Source organism: Caenorhabditis briggsae (assembly GCF_000004555.2).
Source record: "Caenorhabditis briggsae complete genome, chrX, whole genome shotgun sequence".
In the NCBI taxonomy this organism is placed as follows: domain Eukaryota; kingdom Metazoa; phylum Nematoda; class Chromadorea; order Rhabditida; family Rhabditidae; genus Caenorhabditis; species Caenorhabditis briggsae.
In genome coordinates this window covers 503491-520069 of record NC_013491.2, presented here as the reverse complement: position 1 = coordinate 520069, position 16579 = coordinate 503491, and the positions used below count along the sequence as shown (strand labels likewise).

General features: G+C 35.6%; 3 protein-coding genes across 3 annotated transcripts; 2 read left to right on the top strand and 1 right to left on the bottom strand.

Annotated features, from left to right (window-relative positions):
• Positions 1 to 5543: 5543 nt before the first annotated feature.
• On the top strand, positions 5544 to 6813 carry Cbr-egl-17 (the record flags this gene model as incomplete). The annotated part of the gene is made up of 5 exons (XM_002643238.2): positions 5544 to 5596; positions 5754 to 5893; positions 6154 to 6257; positions 6335 to 6431; positions 6563 to 6813. The coding sequence occupies 5 exons, from the start codon at positions 5544 to 5546 to the stop codon at positions 6811 to 6813; spliced, it is 645 nt and encodes a 214-aa protein (XP_002643284.2).
• A 643-nt stretch (positions 6814 to 7456) lies between these two features.
• On the top strand, positions 7457 to 10064 carry CBG08159 (the record flags this gene model as incomplete). The annotated part of the gene is made up of 8 exons (XM_045238725.1): positions 7457 to 7591; positions 8943 to 9080; positions 9126 to 9285; positions 9333 to 9394; positions 9547 to 9633; positions 9680 to 9750; positions 9796 to 9912; positions 9953 to 10064. The coding sequence occupies 8 exons, from the start codon at positions 7457 to 7459 to the stop codon at positions 10062 to 10064; spliced, it is 882 nt and encodes a 293-aa protein (XP_045093695.1).
• A 1244-nt stretch (positions 10065 to 11308) lies between these two features.
• On the bottom strand, positions 11309 to 14820 carry CBG08158 (the record flags this gene model as incomplete). Its single annotated transcript, XM_002643236.1, has 7 exons — positions 11309 to 11513; positions 11877 to 12006; positions 12053 to 12273; positions 13705 to 13991; positions 14134 to 14361; positions 14528 to 14618; positions 14663 to 14820. 7 exons carry the CDS (start codon positions 14818 to 14820, stop codon positions 11309 to 11311), a joined length of 1320 nt encoding a protein of 439 aa, XP_002643282.1.
• Between the last annotated feature and the right edge of the window lie 1759 nt (positions 14821 to 16579).

Genomic DNA, 16579 nt, shown 5'->3' with positions numbered 1-16579 from the left:
TATCTTGGATCTTTTCTCAGCCCTTCTTTCTTCTTTATGGAAAATTATAATTAAACTACCTTAAACATGTAGATACATTCTAAAGTCTTTGTAAGATGTTTCTCACTTGTTTTCCTTCCCAACTACGTTCTGTTCTCTTTTCGACGACGTTAACACTCCACACATTTTGCACCGTGACGATTTCGAATCCGATTTCCGGGTATTGTATAACTAACATTTTGAGTTTGATTTGTCATTAATTCAACTTGTAATCCAATAAACATTCGCTGTCCGTACAGTTTTTCAAGATTGCACAGTTCTGGAATGTACGTCATGGAAGTTTTCAAAATTTCGGAATCTCTGGATATTAGCAAAAACAACAGACTAACAGCAAGCAAAAATTCAACGAGATGCCAACTGAAGTGAGAAATACGCCTCAGAACATTATGGCTGGCATTTTTTCCGATAAAGTTCTTTCGAAACAACACTCCAAGTTTAGGAAGTTTTCGGAATTCCAATTTCTAATTTGTACATTCTTGATATTGTCAAAAATGATAATTATTTGAAAGAAATGGCGTGAATATGGAGACACAAAAAAACTTATATGTTCTATGTTTTTGTAATCAAAAATAATAATTTTTATAAACTCTCTAAATGAAAAAAATACAACTATAAGAAACAGTAGTATGAAAGTTTTTTAACTAATCAATAGAAAAAGATTAATGTAAGAAAAATTATGTACCTTTCGAAAAAAAAAATTGTTACCAACGTTAGTATTCACAGAACCGTTTGGACATAGTATGTTACAAATCAGATTCGTAAAGCTTGAAACAATCCTAGATTTTTGGAATTTTTTCATGTTTTATAGTGACTATAATAATGATATTAAAAACCTGATAAAAACTTCGTATACATTCGAAAATTTTTTTCTCAAAATAGTGGCTGATATCCAAACCGACTTGTTTCAAGCAAGGTTTCATAGTACTCATTATAACGGTGAGTGAGGTGTATTTCCATGTAGAGTAAAGATTTAGGGCGGCATTCGTAGGTGCTTACTATACAAATTTCACGACAAACTTCTGGAGTGAAACGATGTTCGAAAATATATTGATACATATTGTAGATTCTTAATTTAGTTAATGGAGCGGTCGAAAGAGCTACAAGACGTTTCCTGATGAAGCAATCAGCGACGGAGTCTGAAATTTCAAAGATTTTTTTAGACTATTGATAGAAAAGTCTGCGGATCGAAAATCTATTTTTTAAATACTCGAAAAGTTTCTAAATGGAAGTTCTTTCTTCAGTTAAACATTAACCTTCTGAAAGTTTTTATAAACAATGTACAAGAAATGAATTCATTTAGAAATATAGTTGCTTGTGTTTAAAAACTCAGGATATCGTATTCTCAATAGAAAAAATTTAAAAGCATTCAGTCTTACAATTCTGGATTCAAAAAGGGCAGAAGGACCATGAAAAGCTGAAAAGAGCTCACAGAAACTTATCGCACTAAAAATTTGAGAATTTTCGAACAAAAAAAGTTTCATCGAAAATTTCATATTGATTGCCATAAAAAAACTTTAAAATTTCGAAAAATTTTGCATTTTAAAAACTGATAATTTCTTCCTCCCAAAACTGAAAAATCAGCGAAAAGTCAAAAACTTGCGGAAATAACTATTTTGGAACCCAAAATAGGTGCCTAGGCAACTTATAAAAAAAACAAAAGATAATTTCAAAACGAGGTAGTCGAACCTCAAAATTTCAGCTTACCAACCCGCGCCACAACCACTCGGCCACCTCACCGCTGAAAACAACAAGGCGCGAGAGACAAGTGAACGGCGTTCCCGGGAAGTTGCCAGGAGGCGAAATAACAGAGGAATGGTGAGTTTACAATAGTAAAGGATGTGGAAACTTTCACAAGGGAGTTACTTGAGGGAGCGGGTTTAACTTTTTTTTTTAATTTTGGGAGCAGATAGAAGAGCTTATGAGGATTCCAAATCTGTTAAAAAATCAGCAAAATGCTCACGTGAGCTGAGTTATGACCTAGAAAAGTTTCCCTATGATTAAGCAATTTCTCGTGAAATTTTTTTCACGGAGTAGTGTATCTCTTTTAAAACAATAGATTTCAATCAGCAGTGTGGTAAAGTGGGTTGTAGGTTAGGAAGGTTGTAGGTTCGATTCTCCCGATCCCAAAAATTTTGCAAAATTTTTTTGTTTTATTTTAAGCTGCCATAACTGGCTCTGGAATAAAATTTACGCAATTTAAACATGTTTTTCGGGAGTTTCTCATTATGAGTAGGCATTTTCCAGAATAAAAACAGACATTTAATTTTTGAAGAAATTCACAAATATGTTCATGGTTCATCGAAGATTTTTCAAAAAAAATTTTTTCAAAATTTTTTTGTTTTTTTAATTGAAAAAACAGTTGAGGATTCTAAACACATCGGTGGCATTCGATGACAAACTGCTGGAAACATATGTTCTTAGCACAATACGCGCATTTGACCATTGACAATGTTTTGCACTCAGAGAATTGGCACTTTCCATAAACTTTCCGGTCGAAGCAATATTGAATTGGTCTGTCACATTTCGAAGCGCAACTGTCCACATAACCGCCAGAATACCAGGCATACTGTCTCCATTCTTGGAAGATGGGAGAGCACATCTGCCAATTTGCTTGGCTCAACATCTGCAATCAAAAAATGAGGGACGTTTTCAGAAACTTCAGAAACTTTGATGATAGAATCTCGTTGATGTGGCTTAAATTAATTCTTTTTTCTTTGCGCATATTCCGTCAAGTTCTTCATGAACTTCTTGAATTGACGGAATATCAAAGTTTCTGAAGTTTCTGAAAACGTGAAAGGCCTATTCATAATGAGAAACTCCCGAAAAACATGTTTAAATTGCATAAATTTTATTCCAGAGCCAGTTATGGCAGCTTGAAATAAAACAAAAAAAAATTTGCAAAATTTTTGGGATCGGGAGAATCGAACCTACAACCTTCCTCCTCTGAACTTGCCATTTTACCACTTTGCCACACTGCTGATTGAAATCTATTGTTTTAAAAGAGATACACTACTCCGTGAAAAAAATTTCACAAGAAATTGCTTAATCATAGGGAAACTTTTCTAGGTCATAACTCAGCTCACGTGAGCATTTTGCTGATTTTTTTAACAGATTTGGAATCCTCATAAGCTCTTCTATCTGCTCCCAAAATTAAAAAAAAGTTAAACCCGCTCCCTCAAGTAACTCTCTTGTCAGACGAAAATGTTCAGCATTTTTGGAAAAGCGCGTAAACAGATTTTAACAGTGGGTTAATAAAAAGGTGAACTAACCCCTGTCTAAAAATAAAAAAATCTGAAAGCCTTTCTGAAAAGACCTCCCTTGTTAGCTTCGTTTTACCATTTTCTTTACCCGGTTCTCATCACTCTTTATTTATCTTCAAATAAACGAGTACATACAAAACTTGTAATTATATGTAGATCAAGGTATAAAACGTTCAGAGAAGAAAGTGCAAATTTATTATTTTCAAACCTGAACTATCAGAAATTTTAAAATTTAAATCCAGAATTTTCAGGTAGTCTAGATACATTCAGTTGAAAGAGTCGTTTCCAAATGTAAAATACATGATACACAAAGGATAATCCATCTTCAACCAACAAATTTGTCTGAGAAAAACTTCTGACGGTATTGGACCACACAATGAAATAAATAAGATTTTATCTTCTAAGACGTACCTCACAGAAAGGTCGTTTTTTGCTTAGTGGGAATTATACAAGTGCTTCTCAGAAGCAATTCTGGAACAAAGGTGTTTTAAACATATTCGAAACGGAATCTCAGTCTGCATATTCCGAGCAACACGTTTCCAGACCGGAAAAGCCTATCAACTACTCTTAAACAAATTTTTTACTCTTAAACAAATTTTTAAAACTCATTCAAACTAACACGAGTGAGCTCCAGTTAACAGCTGAGAAATGTTCAAATGTGTTCTTAAATTTACCGACTTTATTTCAGATTTGTAAATCACGAATTCAACCAACTTGAATGTTATTTATGAGCGACCTGGCTACATAACCAAGATTTATGATTATCTCGCGATACCATGGACCGATAAAGAAATTCCAAATTGGATTAAAACAATTCTTTTCATTGTTTCCTTGTTGTCTTCTTTCTGTACTCGCATCCAGGGGTATGTGTGATTCAGATAACATTTTCCGCAAAGGCCACATTTGGTTACGCCTTTTCCCACAAATATAACACCAAGTGGGAAAATTTTCACAGTTTCCGATTTTTTTTGTGGAAAACTCTGGTGAACAATGATTTCCATAATTGATGATCCTTCACTTTTGATCCATCACCACGAGTCTCTACAATTACATTATATGCGATAAGGATTAATTTGATGTTTCATCAAATCCTTGAATCTCTACCATTTTTTTCATAACTTTGAAAATCCTTGACCCGGCCATCATTTCTTGTTACAATGTAATTTGCCACGAAAAAAAAAGCGTCGAAGCGTGCGTGGTGAGGAATGAGAACGCCATCATTGAGAATAGAAAACTAACACTTTTTGAATCCCAGCAAACTCATCAAACTATTGGATGAGGTCAGTTAGTATACTTTTCGAAAAACTTGTGAAAGTTTCCAATACTGAAACTTAATTCTTCAGGCGTTTTGATTTTTCAATTAATAGTGAGAAGCATCTTTTGAAATTTTGAAAAATTCATTTTTCACGACCTCCTGGTGTGAGGTTGATAAATGAGTCAACTGTCTTCTTCCTTCACGTCCTTGGTAATTTTCATATGTAGAGGTTTGCTACCCTACACGCGCCACAACAGATGCATAGGGAAAACGACAACCAACTACAATTCATTTAAAGTTTTACCAGACTTTTTTAAAGAGTAAAAACCAACTTTACATCATTTCTGTAGCCATAACTTTTATTTAAAATGCGTTTTTTGTTTTTTTAGCCTGTTTTCCACTACAGAAACCTTACGAACATATAGCCAACAATCTTCGTTGAAGTAGTTTTCTTTAAAAGGCAATATGAACATTTAAACCCATGGTGTTTTTCAGATGTTATTTTATTTATTTGTACCGCTCCCAATGATTTTATATATTCATTTTTTTTCCGATCAGAAAAGTTGAGTTATGAGTATAATGATGCGCAGTCAATAGTTATTCTTTCTGGTTTTGCCCTGTCTTGTTCTCTTTCTGATGTTTCTCTGGAAACAATTGCCCGACGTCTTCAAGTTGTAATTACAATGTGTTTTGACGGAAAATAAAAAAGTGATGAAAAAGTTGATTAAATTCTTGCGTCTGATTCTTTTTCTCCGGCTTATCCTTTTCCCTTCTCAACTTTCGGAACATTAGGAGTTTTTGTTTAGTCACATCTTCGAACACCTCCACTTCACCTTACTCTATTCACATCCTGCTTTTTTCTTTCAATTAATTTTTACTTCCGCTTGTCATTTGTTAGATTTTCTACGACGTTTTGAATGAGAAGATAAACGGCATTGTTTCAAAAGACAAATTCCGCGTCTTAACCAATAATATCGGCCATGTGAGCTATGCTTGATATCCTATTCATTCTTCTAATGTCAAATGCGATTGGGCATACTTGGTGAGTTTCAAGTCGAATGAACCTTAATTAAAAAAAAATCAATTTTCTGATTTAAACGAAGAAAATCAATGAACTTTTTTTGGATTGCGTTTCTATATTGTCAACCAGAAAACGAAAAAAATAACCGGAAAATACATTATGACTTTCGAATTTGCAGTGCTCGATTCAATATGAAGGCCAATGTGCACCATATAGGCGAAACCCACTGGCAACTGTTCAACGAGTGTAGTAAAGGAATGCTCCAATCGTTTTTGGGATCATTGAACACTCGAGGATATCCTGATAGACATTGTCTTAGTAAGTGTAACGCAAAGTTTTGTGCCATCCAATCAGATCACTCCTAAAAATGAAATCATCAAAAAAACTGTTGGAACTTCTTTGACAATTATCTGTGCACTTCAAAATCATCTGAAATCACCACTCTTGAAATATTCTAGATTTTCGAGATTTGACAGGCTTCCGTGCTCTCAGCCCGGATTTTATTTCAAAAACGATTTCAAAACAATATTTCATTTTTCGAATAATTTTCCTTGAAAACTATATCAATGATTTTACAGCTGATTGGAACGTTCTTGGGGAATGGGACGGAAAGTTTCGAATACAGCATGCTCAATCGAAAAAATTCTTATGCTTCAATAAGCGAGCACGAGTCACATTGAGGGTAAGCAAACTGCGCATTCTTGAAAAAAACAAAAATTCCTTTGTTAAAATTCAAGTTCAAGTATACGAGTATTTCAGTTCAACGGTACAGATGTCAAGTGTACGTTCATTGAAGAGATACATGAAAATGGTTACTCCAGGTTACGGTCGTCCTGGAAGCCAGAGTTATACCTGGGTGAGTCGAATTCTAATTAATATAATAGTACTTGTATTAGTACTTGTTGTTATCAGTCATAATTCTTGGTGAGACTGATTACAAACGGCGAACTACTGTCGGAGTATTTTTGTAAGCTTTTCCTTTTTCAGGTTTTAACAGTCGTGGAAGGTTTCAAAATCCATTGTCTTTTCACCTTAAACCTCGATGTTTTGATTGGATCAAACTGGTACGGTATGTACCTGAATCTGAGAAAAATGTGTGTTCTGCTCCGCCAAAACCAAAGCCATCCACGCCAATTGAGCATTCCCCATTTGCCTATAAAGTTGCTCGTTCTCACTTTTTGAAAAAAGTTTCAGCCACACATGAAAGTTTATATCGTTTTACTTCTTTGAAAATATGAATAAATGAAAAATTTCAATTCGCTCTATGACATTATTTGTATATTTTTAATACCATAACATTCCGAGGCGTGCCTGTCTTTGAAGATTTTTATTACCATCATTCATGCATCTATCGTTGTTTTTAAATACCGCTATCTTTAATAAAAATGATTTTTATAGAGAACGTGAATCATCTAAATAATCCACGTTAAATAAAATAGGTAACAATAACAATCAATATATTTAGTTTACCATCAGTCAATCAAAACTTGTGTTAACCCTCTTTGTTTCCTCCCGACAAATGTGATCTCTCCAGAAAACATGAGAAAATGAAGCCTAGAAAACGAAAAAAGAGAAAGAGAGGAGAAAATGCCGAGAAGATTCTCTATCTATTTCTATTTGGAATGGCATCTTGATGCCGGGCAAAACGACGTAAGACAGTGTAAAAATTGAGAAAGTGCTCAAGTTGATGAGACGCAAGTAGAATAGAAAAAGAGAGCAAAAGACACACGGAAATCTGCGGGAGTTTGAGGCAAGATCACTACTCCCGAGGCAAAACGACAAAATTCGAAGTGCTGTTGTCTCTGCGAGCATTGAATCTCTTCCCTTATCTCCAACTTTTTTTCAATTGTTTCTATTTACTTTTTTTACACATAACACACAATGCGAGCATCTGAACTTTCTCCAAAGTTCCAATATGCATTTCGCAGGTGTTTATTCTACACTTTTGTACTTGTAGCTTGGTTATTCATGGGAATGATTTTATTTCCAGCGTTGTGTACACCAACAGTTAAACAGGTGAGTTTTTGATTCGGCGAATTTTCGTGAATTGGAGATTGTTCTAAGCAGGGTATTTGACGGATCATATTTTGTAGTTCTCTGACGGATCACATTTTGTAGTTCTTGCCGAGAAGAATTGATATAATTTGACTCCATTTAGACTTATCATTTCTACTGTTCACAGGCTTCTTTCGATTAAATTTCACTTGGAATAAAGTAAATTTTTGTTGGAAGCATTTGAATGTATCAACTCCGTAAAAACTGTGCAAGCTGTTTGATCAAACAGAATTTTTGACAAATCCCTTTTATATTTCAGTATTTGCGACGTGATTTATCTTTAGATATGGGCAAATATTCAGAAAAATAATTACTAAAGAGCATACTTGTTCGGGAAAATTTTCTCGGGAATTCCTGTTCCCGAAAAAGTTCCCGAAATTATTTTTCGAGAAATCGGGTTCCCTAAAAATTTTCCGAAAAATCTTTTCGGGAAATTTTGTTCCCGAAATTTTTCCAGAAGTTATTATTTGGGAATTTTCGGGAAAATTGCGAAAAATCGGGAAGTTGGTTTTTCAGTGAATTTTGCTTGTTTTTCTCAAGTTATGTTGAGATTTGTCGATTTCTTCAAGTTTCTCAAAAGCGTCCAATGCATTTGCTTGAAAACTATTAAAAAAGTAAAAAATTGTGGAAAATTTGAGAAATCTAGAAAAACAATGACTGGAAAATTTCCCGTTTTTCCCGGAATTTCGTGAAAATTTTTTTCGGGAAACTTTCCGTCGGGAAAAATTCCCGGAAAAAAAATTCGGGAAAATTCCTGTCGGGAAAAATTCCCAAAAATTTCCGGGAAAACCGGGAAAACGGAAATCCCAATTTCCCGATTTGAACAAGTCTGCTAAAGAGGCTCTTCTATGTTTCGAATCCGCTCTCCTAGATCCGACTTATTAGAGGGACATTTCTACCACAGGTTTTCCTAATGCCGCGTTCAAAGTTGATTTCCAGGAGTAATTTCCTGGAAAAACGCTGTCCAAAGCTGCCATTGTTTTACAGATTTCTAGGAACAGAAAACTACTGTATCACTCGTTCTGACTGTGTTTTTTTAGTTCATTCATGTCTATTTACGGCGGGTCTCGAAGCGGAGGCCTCCCTGGAAATCTGTAAAACAATAGCAGCTTTGGACAGCATTTTTCCAGGAAATTACTCCTGGAAATCAACTTTGAACGCGGCATAAAATTCCATTGATCTGCAAAACCAATAGCTTTGAAACCGCACTAGAAAAATGTCACATTTAACTTATCTGAGAAAGTAGCAACATTCAAAGCAAAGCAATGTTCGCCCTCTTAAATCCAAGATTTTAATTGAATATTTGTTTCAGGACGATAACGAAGCTGGAGTATTCCGATTGGATGCAAAACGATCAGATTTGTTGAATGTTTTATGGGCTGAGACAATCACAAATGGAGAGGATGACTGGTCAGCGCTGGCAGATCAAAAGCTGGAGCTCTACGAAAAGGTACACATTTTTCCAGACAATGAACAAAACTATGTGTATTTCCAGGCACTTCTTCAACACTATGGAATAGATTTGGACAAGTCTGACAAATCTTTCGCTTCCGGCCTACAAAAATCGTTTGCCATCTCCACCACCATCGGTCCTTTGGATGTTGATGACTTCACTACAGTAGGAAAGTTTATTGCCGTCATTTATGCTCTTATCGGTAGGTGACATTCGTTCAAAAAAAATTTCAAGTTTCACCAGTTTCAGGTACCCCATTGTTCTTGACTGTCATTGGTCAGTTAGGAAAAATGGTGACGTCATTGTGGCAGGTAAGTTGAAACTCTCTCTCTCTCTCTCTCTCTCTCTCTCTCTCTCTCTCTCTTTCTTTCTTTCTTTCTTTCTTTCGTTTGTTCGAATGTTGAAAATTGGAACAATGGAGAGAACGTGCGCATCAGTATTTTGTTTCTTTTTTTTGTTCCAGGGAACGACTCTATGGGTTGTAACAATCGTTTACATTTTCATTTCCGCCATGATTTACGATATCGTGGAGGGAGGATCTGATGACGTGGTAAAAGAGTTAGCGATTTGTAAATTTAATTTTTCGGAACATTCAGCCATTCATTGAAGCGATTTTCTCAATCTTTCTGCAATTCACAACTGTGGGAGAAGTAGATAACGAGTTTCAGTAAGCATGGTTTGGAATTTTTCAAATCTCAGTTTTGTTTTTCAGTGGCGTGCTACCCTATGGAATAGTTGTTCTTGGCTTGGCTCTTATCACAGCTCTTTACCAAGAAATGCAACAAAACATAGAGCATTTTATTCATCCTTTCGAATATTCGTTCAACAGGTGAGCTCCAAAATATATCGCATTTGAATAAAAATTTCAGATTGTGTGGAACTGTTGAGAGATGGGTTGGAGAACGAGACGAGGCAAAAAAGTCGATTGCAGAGACAAGAATAGAGGAGGAGAATGAAGATGAGCTTAGTGACTATGAGTAATAATTTCAGTATTTTCAAAGTTGAAAAAAAAAATCCTCATTACATTTCCAAGTGCTTTCGTCCATTGAAAAAAATGGTTCAATTAGCTGTTTTGATAGATTTGAACGGTGAACATAGATCTTTTTATTCGTTTTCAATCTTGCAACGTGTATATTTGTTTTTGATTGTCTTGATGAATAAAAACTTAATTTCACAAAAAAAAACATTTCTAAGAGAGAAATGGGCTGATCAGATTCGATATCAACTTAGTACCAATATCTTCGAAACAGGTTTCGCTAATTTTGATTTTCCATTACAGAAAGAGACAATTAATCATTTCCATTTTCTCATATTTCATCTCACTTTTTTTATTTTCTATGATACTTTTATTTTGTTGCAACTTGGATCATCATTATCATGATATTTATTTAAGAGAGTTTATATTTTCAAGGGCCGATTGTCTTCGAATCAGTAAGTACTTTCCTCTTGTTATTTTAAAACATTTTGGGTTTTGAGTTATTTGAAAAACATTTTTTGAAAATGTACATAATCATGGCTGATGTAAATAGCCAAAATTCTTATCTATTCACAATCTGGCTGTGTTCGACGTCTACAGAATAGTGATAGATTCTGTATGTATTGTTTTCAACTTGTCAATTCTTCACGGCCACTCATTTGTCATTTATCAGTTCTTTTCTCGTTCTCCCTCTCTTGCCTCATCTTTTTTTTTCTCGGCCTCGGAAACAAACGAGGGGAGAATGGAAGATCGATTAATTGAGATGATAGCCCCAATTACGGTCGTTTAGAGTAAAATAGATGAGAAGAAAGAAATGAGGCGTTAGAAATGAAAAGGAGAAAAAAGAAACAATTTTTTTTCATATTTAGCGAGGAAAATTACAAATTGTATGAAAAAATCATTTCTGAGACAAACACACCTTTTTGAAGAATTTCATGCTCTATTGACTTAGTAATGTTTTAGTTGTTTTATGAGTTTACTTAAGAAACATTAAAGCATATCATTTTAAGTTTTTTTTCAAAGCTGCAAAAATTTATTTGAGAAAATTAAAGCTAGGAACAATAAAGTGAATAGTGCTGCGCATTTTGCTGCACATCAGTCAAGGATTGGAGACTAGTGAGATATACATAACAGATTTTTAGAAATATCACAGAGAAAAATGTTGTAAATATGACAGTACATATTATATCAAGCATACAATTATGCTTTTTATGTTGAACAAATTGAGGAGACCCTCGTGAAAACATCATTATGAGAGACTAGGTACAGCGGTTGCTCCATTTTCTAGACTCATTTTCAATGCATGGAAGTGATTCAAGCTCTGAGCCAAACTGTGAAGAGGCGGTAGTTGCGGTAGTGGGTGGAAAGGATTTTTTGGTATCAGCGTTGCTGCAGGGGTTTCGTTTTGATTGTGCGTTTTCTTATGCCGAAGTAGATTATCTTTTCGATTGAATCTGAAAATGATCTAGATTATTCAAATTAGATCTGCTTTTTCTGATTTTTCTGGTTTTTTTTTCGAAAGTTTCAATTATCAAGTTGTTCATTCAAACTTAAGTTACTATTCAGTTTTCTTTTTAAATTTTTTGACCAGTTTCTGACTCAAGTAACAAATACTGTCTAAAGCGTTTTGCCTTCATAGTATCACCCAGGTCACTTTTGTTGTGTCCAAGGTTACTAACCAAAACGGTACGTTTCAATAGTTTTTCCTTCCTTTAGTCTATTCACTCCTTCCGATCTCTTGTTTTTTAGCTTCACACGTGACAAATGAGGGCTTTGTTTGAAACAACACACAGAGACAAATTGAAGGTGCGACTTACTTTTTATGGCAGTGTGGACACGTATGTGGACGGAGACCCGTATGAATGAACATGTGCTTTTTCAGAAGAAACTTGTTGGCAAACCGTTTACCGCAATTGTTGTGCATGCAAATGAACGGTTTTTCGAGAACTGCAAAATATGTAAAAGCTTAAAAATCAAACTGTCCGAGAAATACCTGAATCAGCATCACCGAGTGTTGGTGACGTGAATGGTCCACTGGAAGAAGACGATGACTCATTTTCCGTGACATCTCCCGTTGAGGGAGAAGGAGATACTCCTATTTCGCCTTCATCGCTTTCGATATCAATTTTTACATCTTCTGCATCCGAATCGGTGCCAGAGAAAGCTAGATGAGGAGGACTTACATTTTTCATCATGCTGGCGGCGTGCATGCTCCTGAAAATTTGATGCTTTCTGATAAGTGCCCTTTTTCGGGACTGTTTTTCGTGATTTAGGAGATAAATTCTTGGTTCGCGTGTATTTTTTCAATCGAAAATAGTATTTCTAAGTTTCCAACCCTTCATTGAGTGGAAACCCCATTTCGTCATCCGTATCCTCATTCCCTTACAATCAGTCTGTCGTTTCCACTATCTTTTACAACGCTTAGGCAATTGGTAATCAATCTTGACGACGGGCGGATAAATTACCTCTTCTTCTCATCTCTTTCAATTCTCACTCACTCAACATTGCGGCAAATTGTTGTGTCCATTTAGTTTCTCTCTCCCTCTACAGTAACCGACCTCCCTCTCGAGACAAAATGTTTTTTCATGACATATTAACTCAGTATTTTTTGCTTTAAATGAGAATGAAAGCGAAAAAGAATTTTAGAATATTGAGAATAATCGGATAATTCAAGATAAACATCTTTTGTCCGTTAAAAGCACACCGACTTGTGAAACTCTCACATCAAATTAGACAAATAGGTATTGAGTTATTTATGACATGTTCCCTCTAAAGAATTAGAATACGCTCCTTTATTCTCAAGGTCTTTCACTAAATAGAGTTTCCTCCAGTTTATTTACCGGAAAACGTTGACAAATGAGGATCCTTTTGGAAACAAATTTGCTTGATCCTTGATTCTAGATTTCAAAAGGTGAGAAGTTGAGATGAAACTTTTTCGAAGTGTTTCATTTTCCCTCGCTTCCTAATTTTGATTAGATAAGACCACCTTCGGAGAGGACAAGCATTCGTCAATCAATTAGGTTGGTGGATTTTTAAAGTGAGAGAGAGAGAGATAGAAGTTAGAGGGAAGAGGGAAGAGGTGGTGATTGGTTGAACAGAGTAGTTATCGAAGATTAATTTCATTTCGATGAGATCATTCTAAAAATCAAGTCTAAGGAATATAATTGTCTCATGAATGTTTCAAGTTTTGCTTTACCAACGTTTTTTATGCTTTTGACTTTCCACCATTAAATGTATGGTGTTGCCATCTCTGTCTCTGGTCAGACCAGTTACCAGTTGATTTATTATCACCTACATTTGTTTACGCTCATCATCTACTTCATTCCCCTCTTTCTCGCAAGACGACCGACCGCTACAAAAATGCAGTCCCGGGGCAAGTTAGTTACCTCTCTCTCCTCCTTTTTTTTCCGGGTTACTGTATCCTTCTATTCTACTTGCTTTTTTCGGAAGAGCAGCACGTCGACAACCCCCCCCCCCCCTCCCCCATCAATTGTTGAAATAAAAAAAGAAAAAGCGAACCAATTGTTCTGACGATGAGAACTGATTGGGAAGGAACAATAGGTAAAATGCGTCACCCGGGAGGCGCCTACTGATACAGTTGGGTGAGATGAGAAGGGGGGGGGGGGGGCTGGCATAAAAACTTACATTTTCATCAGCGCGGTCAATTGTTCTTCAGACGGTTTCGAAGGTTGATGCTGCTGGAACACATTCATTGCATTCAGGTAGACAGGATTTGCAAACGGCGAGCCCAACCATCGCTCCATCATTGCTGTTCCAGAAAATGGTATATTCATTTGGGGTAACACAAATGGAAGTGGAAGTTGGGCATGAGAACGTGGGGTTGACGGTGGTGGAGGGGACATTGAGTTTTCTTTTGACAACATTTGTACAGTATCCTCCAAACTTCGCTTGGCTCGTTTACGTGATGGCATCTGGAAAAAGTAAAATGGGAGAATCAAATGAAGGAAATGAAGAATGCGTTCACATAATAGTTTTGTTTGCACAAAAAAAATAGAAAGAGGAGAATGTGATCTGAAAAATGTGTGGGAATCTCAAATACATACACAAACTTACCCCTTTCAGGGAAGACGAATCATCTGATGATGAAACCGGTGACGATGGAAGAACAAGGGGACTCTCCAAACCTTCAAGCTTCTTCTCAATAAGCTCGGTTAGATCTGGAGATGCTCGGCGAGCTTGCATGCAAGTATTCAAAAAGACCATTTCGGTGATTGACATGCCATCAGTGACGGAAACGTCGGATTCCTCCGATGTTAAATGTGGGGATACCAATGCGGTTCTCTAGAATGATGTGGTAATGAGTGACATGCAGATTTAACGAGCGGAAGATTTGAAATAAAAAGAATGAAAGATCAATATTGAGATGCGTAGAATACGATAATTGCTTTTCTTTTTACACACTGGTGGGTTGAAAAGTTTTACGTTTGAATTCGAAATTTAAACAAACCTCATCATCATCTTCTTCCTTCTCCATATCTTCAACTCTATCCAACAGGTAATCCATGGTTTGTGTGATATCAGTTGAAGCTTCTTGCAATCTTAAAATTCACATGGTTATCACTAATTTAATTTGAACTCCTACCTGTTGATTTCAAGTATCAGTTCTCCTCCCATCTGTGATATCTTTGTTTTCAAAGCTGTATTGTTTGAGGGTCCTTGTTGCTTTTTTAAAGCCAACACCACCGGCTCTACCATTGATGTCATGAAGTGATCAAGGAGTGTTTGCGGTTTATAAGTCATCTGGAATCTGATTGATAGATATTGGAAGTTGACACAAAATTATGAACAATTAGGAAGATACGGAGTTGAAATTGAACAGTGTTAAATGAGAAGGAGGAGTGAGGGCAAAAGTAGGCGTGTAAATGATAACTGTGAGAAGAAGGAGAGAAGAAAGAGGAGGACGACCGTTTCTCTCCCTCTCCTTTTTCTCCCCATTTTTCCTTTCTTCCGTCTTATTTTCTCAACACATGGAGTTACAACAAGTGATTGTGTGTACAATATGTGTAGATAAGGATCTGCGAAATCGCGGTAGAGATATATATATATATATATATATATATATATATATATATTCCTCCCACTTTGTCAATTTATGAGAGATACAAAAAGGTGTTACGGTTTTCGAACACTCATCCAGAAACAAAAAGAAGATATCGAGGATGAGGAGTTAGTAGAGAGGAAATTGTTAGGAGAAGATGCCAAACGTCGTGTACTTTCTGAACTATGAGAAGGCTAGACAATATAACAAAAAGATAGAAAAAAGGTGAAACTTATACTTTATACGATCTGAAAATTGATCTTTATTAGTTCCAAACTAGAGTAATGGAGCCAAATTTGAATTCAAAAATCTATTAACCGCCTACATAGGTGGGTGGAGTCGTTTCCTAGAAGGCGTTTCCGTTGCAGGTACCGTATTGAGATGACCTCACTTCGTTATGAATGGGAGGATGAGTGCTGAAGACCCAACTAAGAAATATGGACATTGAAGTGGAGAATTAAGGTTAATAGTGATAAAGACGGGACGAGAAAAATCGGTTTTGAACAGGGAGTAATTAATCAATTTTGAATACGTTCCAATGGGCCGAGAACTGATGTATTTCAATTTGACGTATCTAGGAATGTTAATAGGGTTTGATAGAACTTTTTCAGTTTGACACATTCAGCATAAGTTTGAATTTTCCCAAAATCTTACAGAAAAACGAAATTTGAAAAAAGAAACTTAAGTCATATTTCTGTTAAAAAGTAACACTAGTTAATTGAGAGCTCTGCTTCCAAAATCTTCAATCATTTTTAAAAATCTAATAATAGTATTATGATAATACACTTTCGTCTTTACTCGAAAATTAGAAAAAAACGTACAGATTCTCTATCTTATCACAAACATTTGTGGTAGCGCACTGAGAACACTGGGGTTATTCTATTAACAAGCTCTGATAGATAGTAAACGGCTGATTAGATAATCAAAAAAGACAGCTACCAACATTACCAATATTCAATAAACAAGATTTCAAGGAATCTTTTTTTTTAAACAACTTAAAATTGTGATCCCCACTTCATACGTCATCATTGCAAAGCCGAGTGGAGTTTTTTTTTCCACCAACAAAGAAACACAAATACGAAAAGATGAATTCAGAGAAATACAAAAAAATTTCGAAGCTATTCGAAGAAAAATGTTTTTGACCAGATTTTCAGACCGTACTTAGAACATAATTTGAACTAATTTACAAGTTTCTCAACTATAATTACTATACGATTTCTCAATTAATTAACGTTCAACTACTCCTTATAAAAAATTCTCCAATTGAAAACGCAGTTTGTTTGTAAAAGAGTATCTAACACTAGCACATAAACAATATGCTGTGTTCAAACGAGGGATGCACGATTCTGTGTGCTGAGCATGTTGAGGCGTGTTGTTGCGCAGTGATTCATAGAATAAATTCTGATAAATCACCATGAACGAAATCAAGCGGTTATTTTTGGAGACACACTGCCCTTTAAT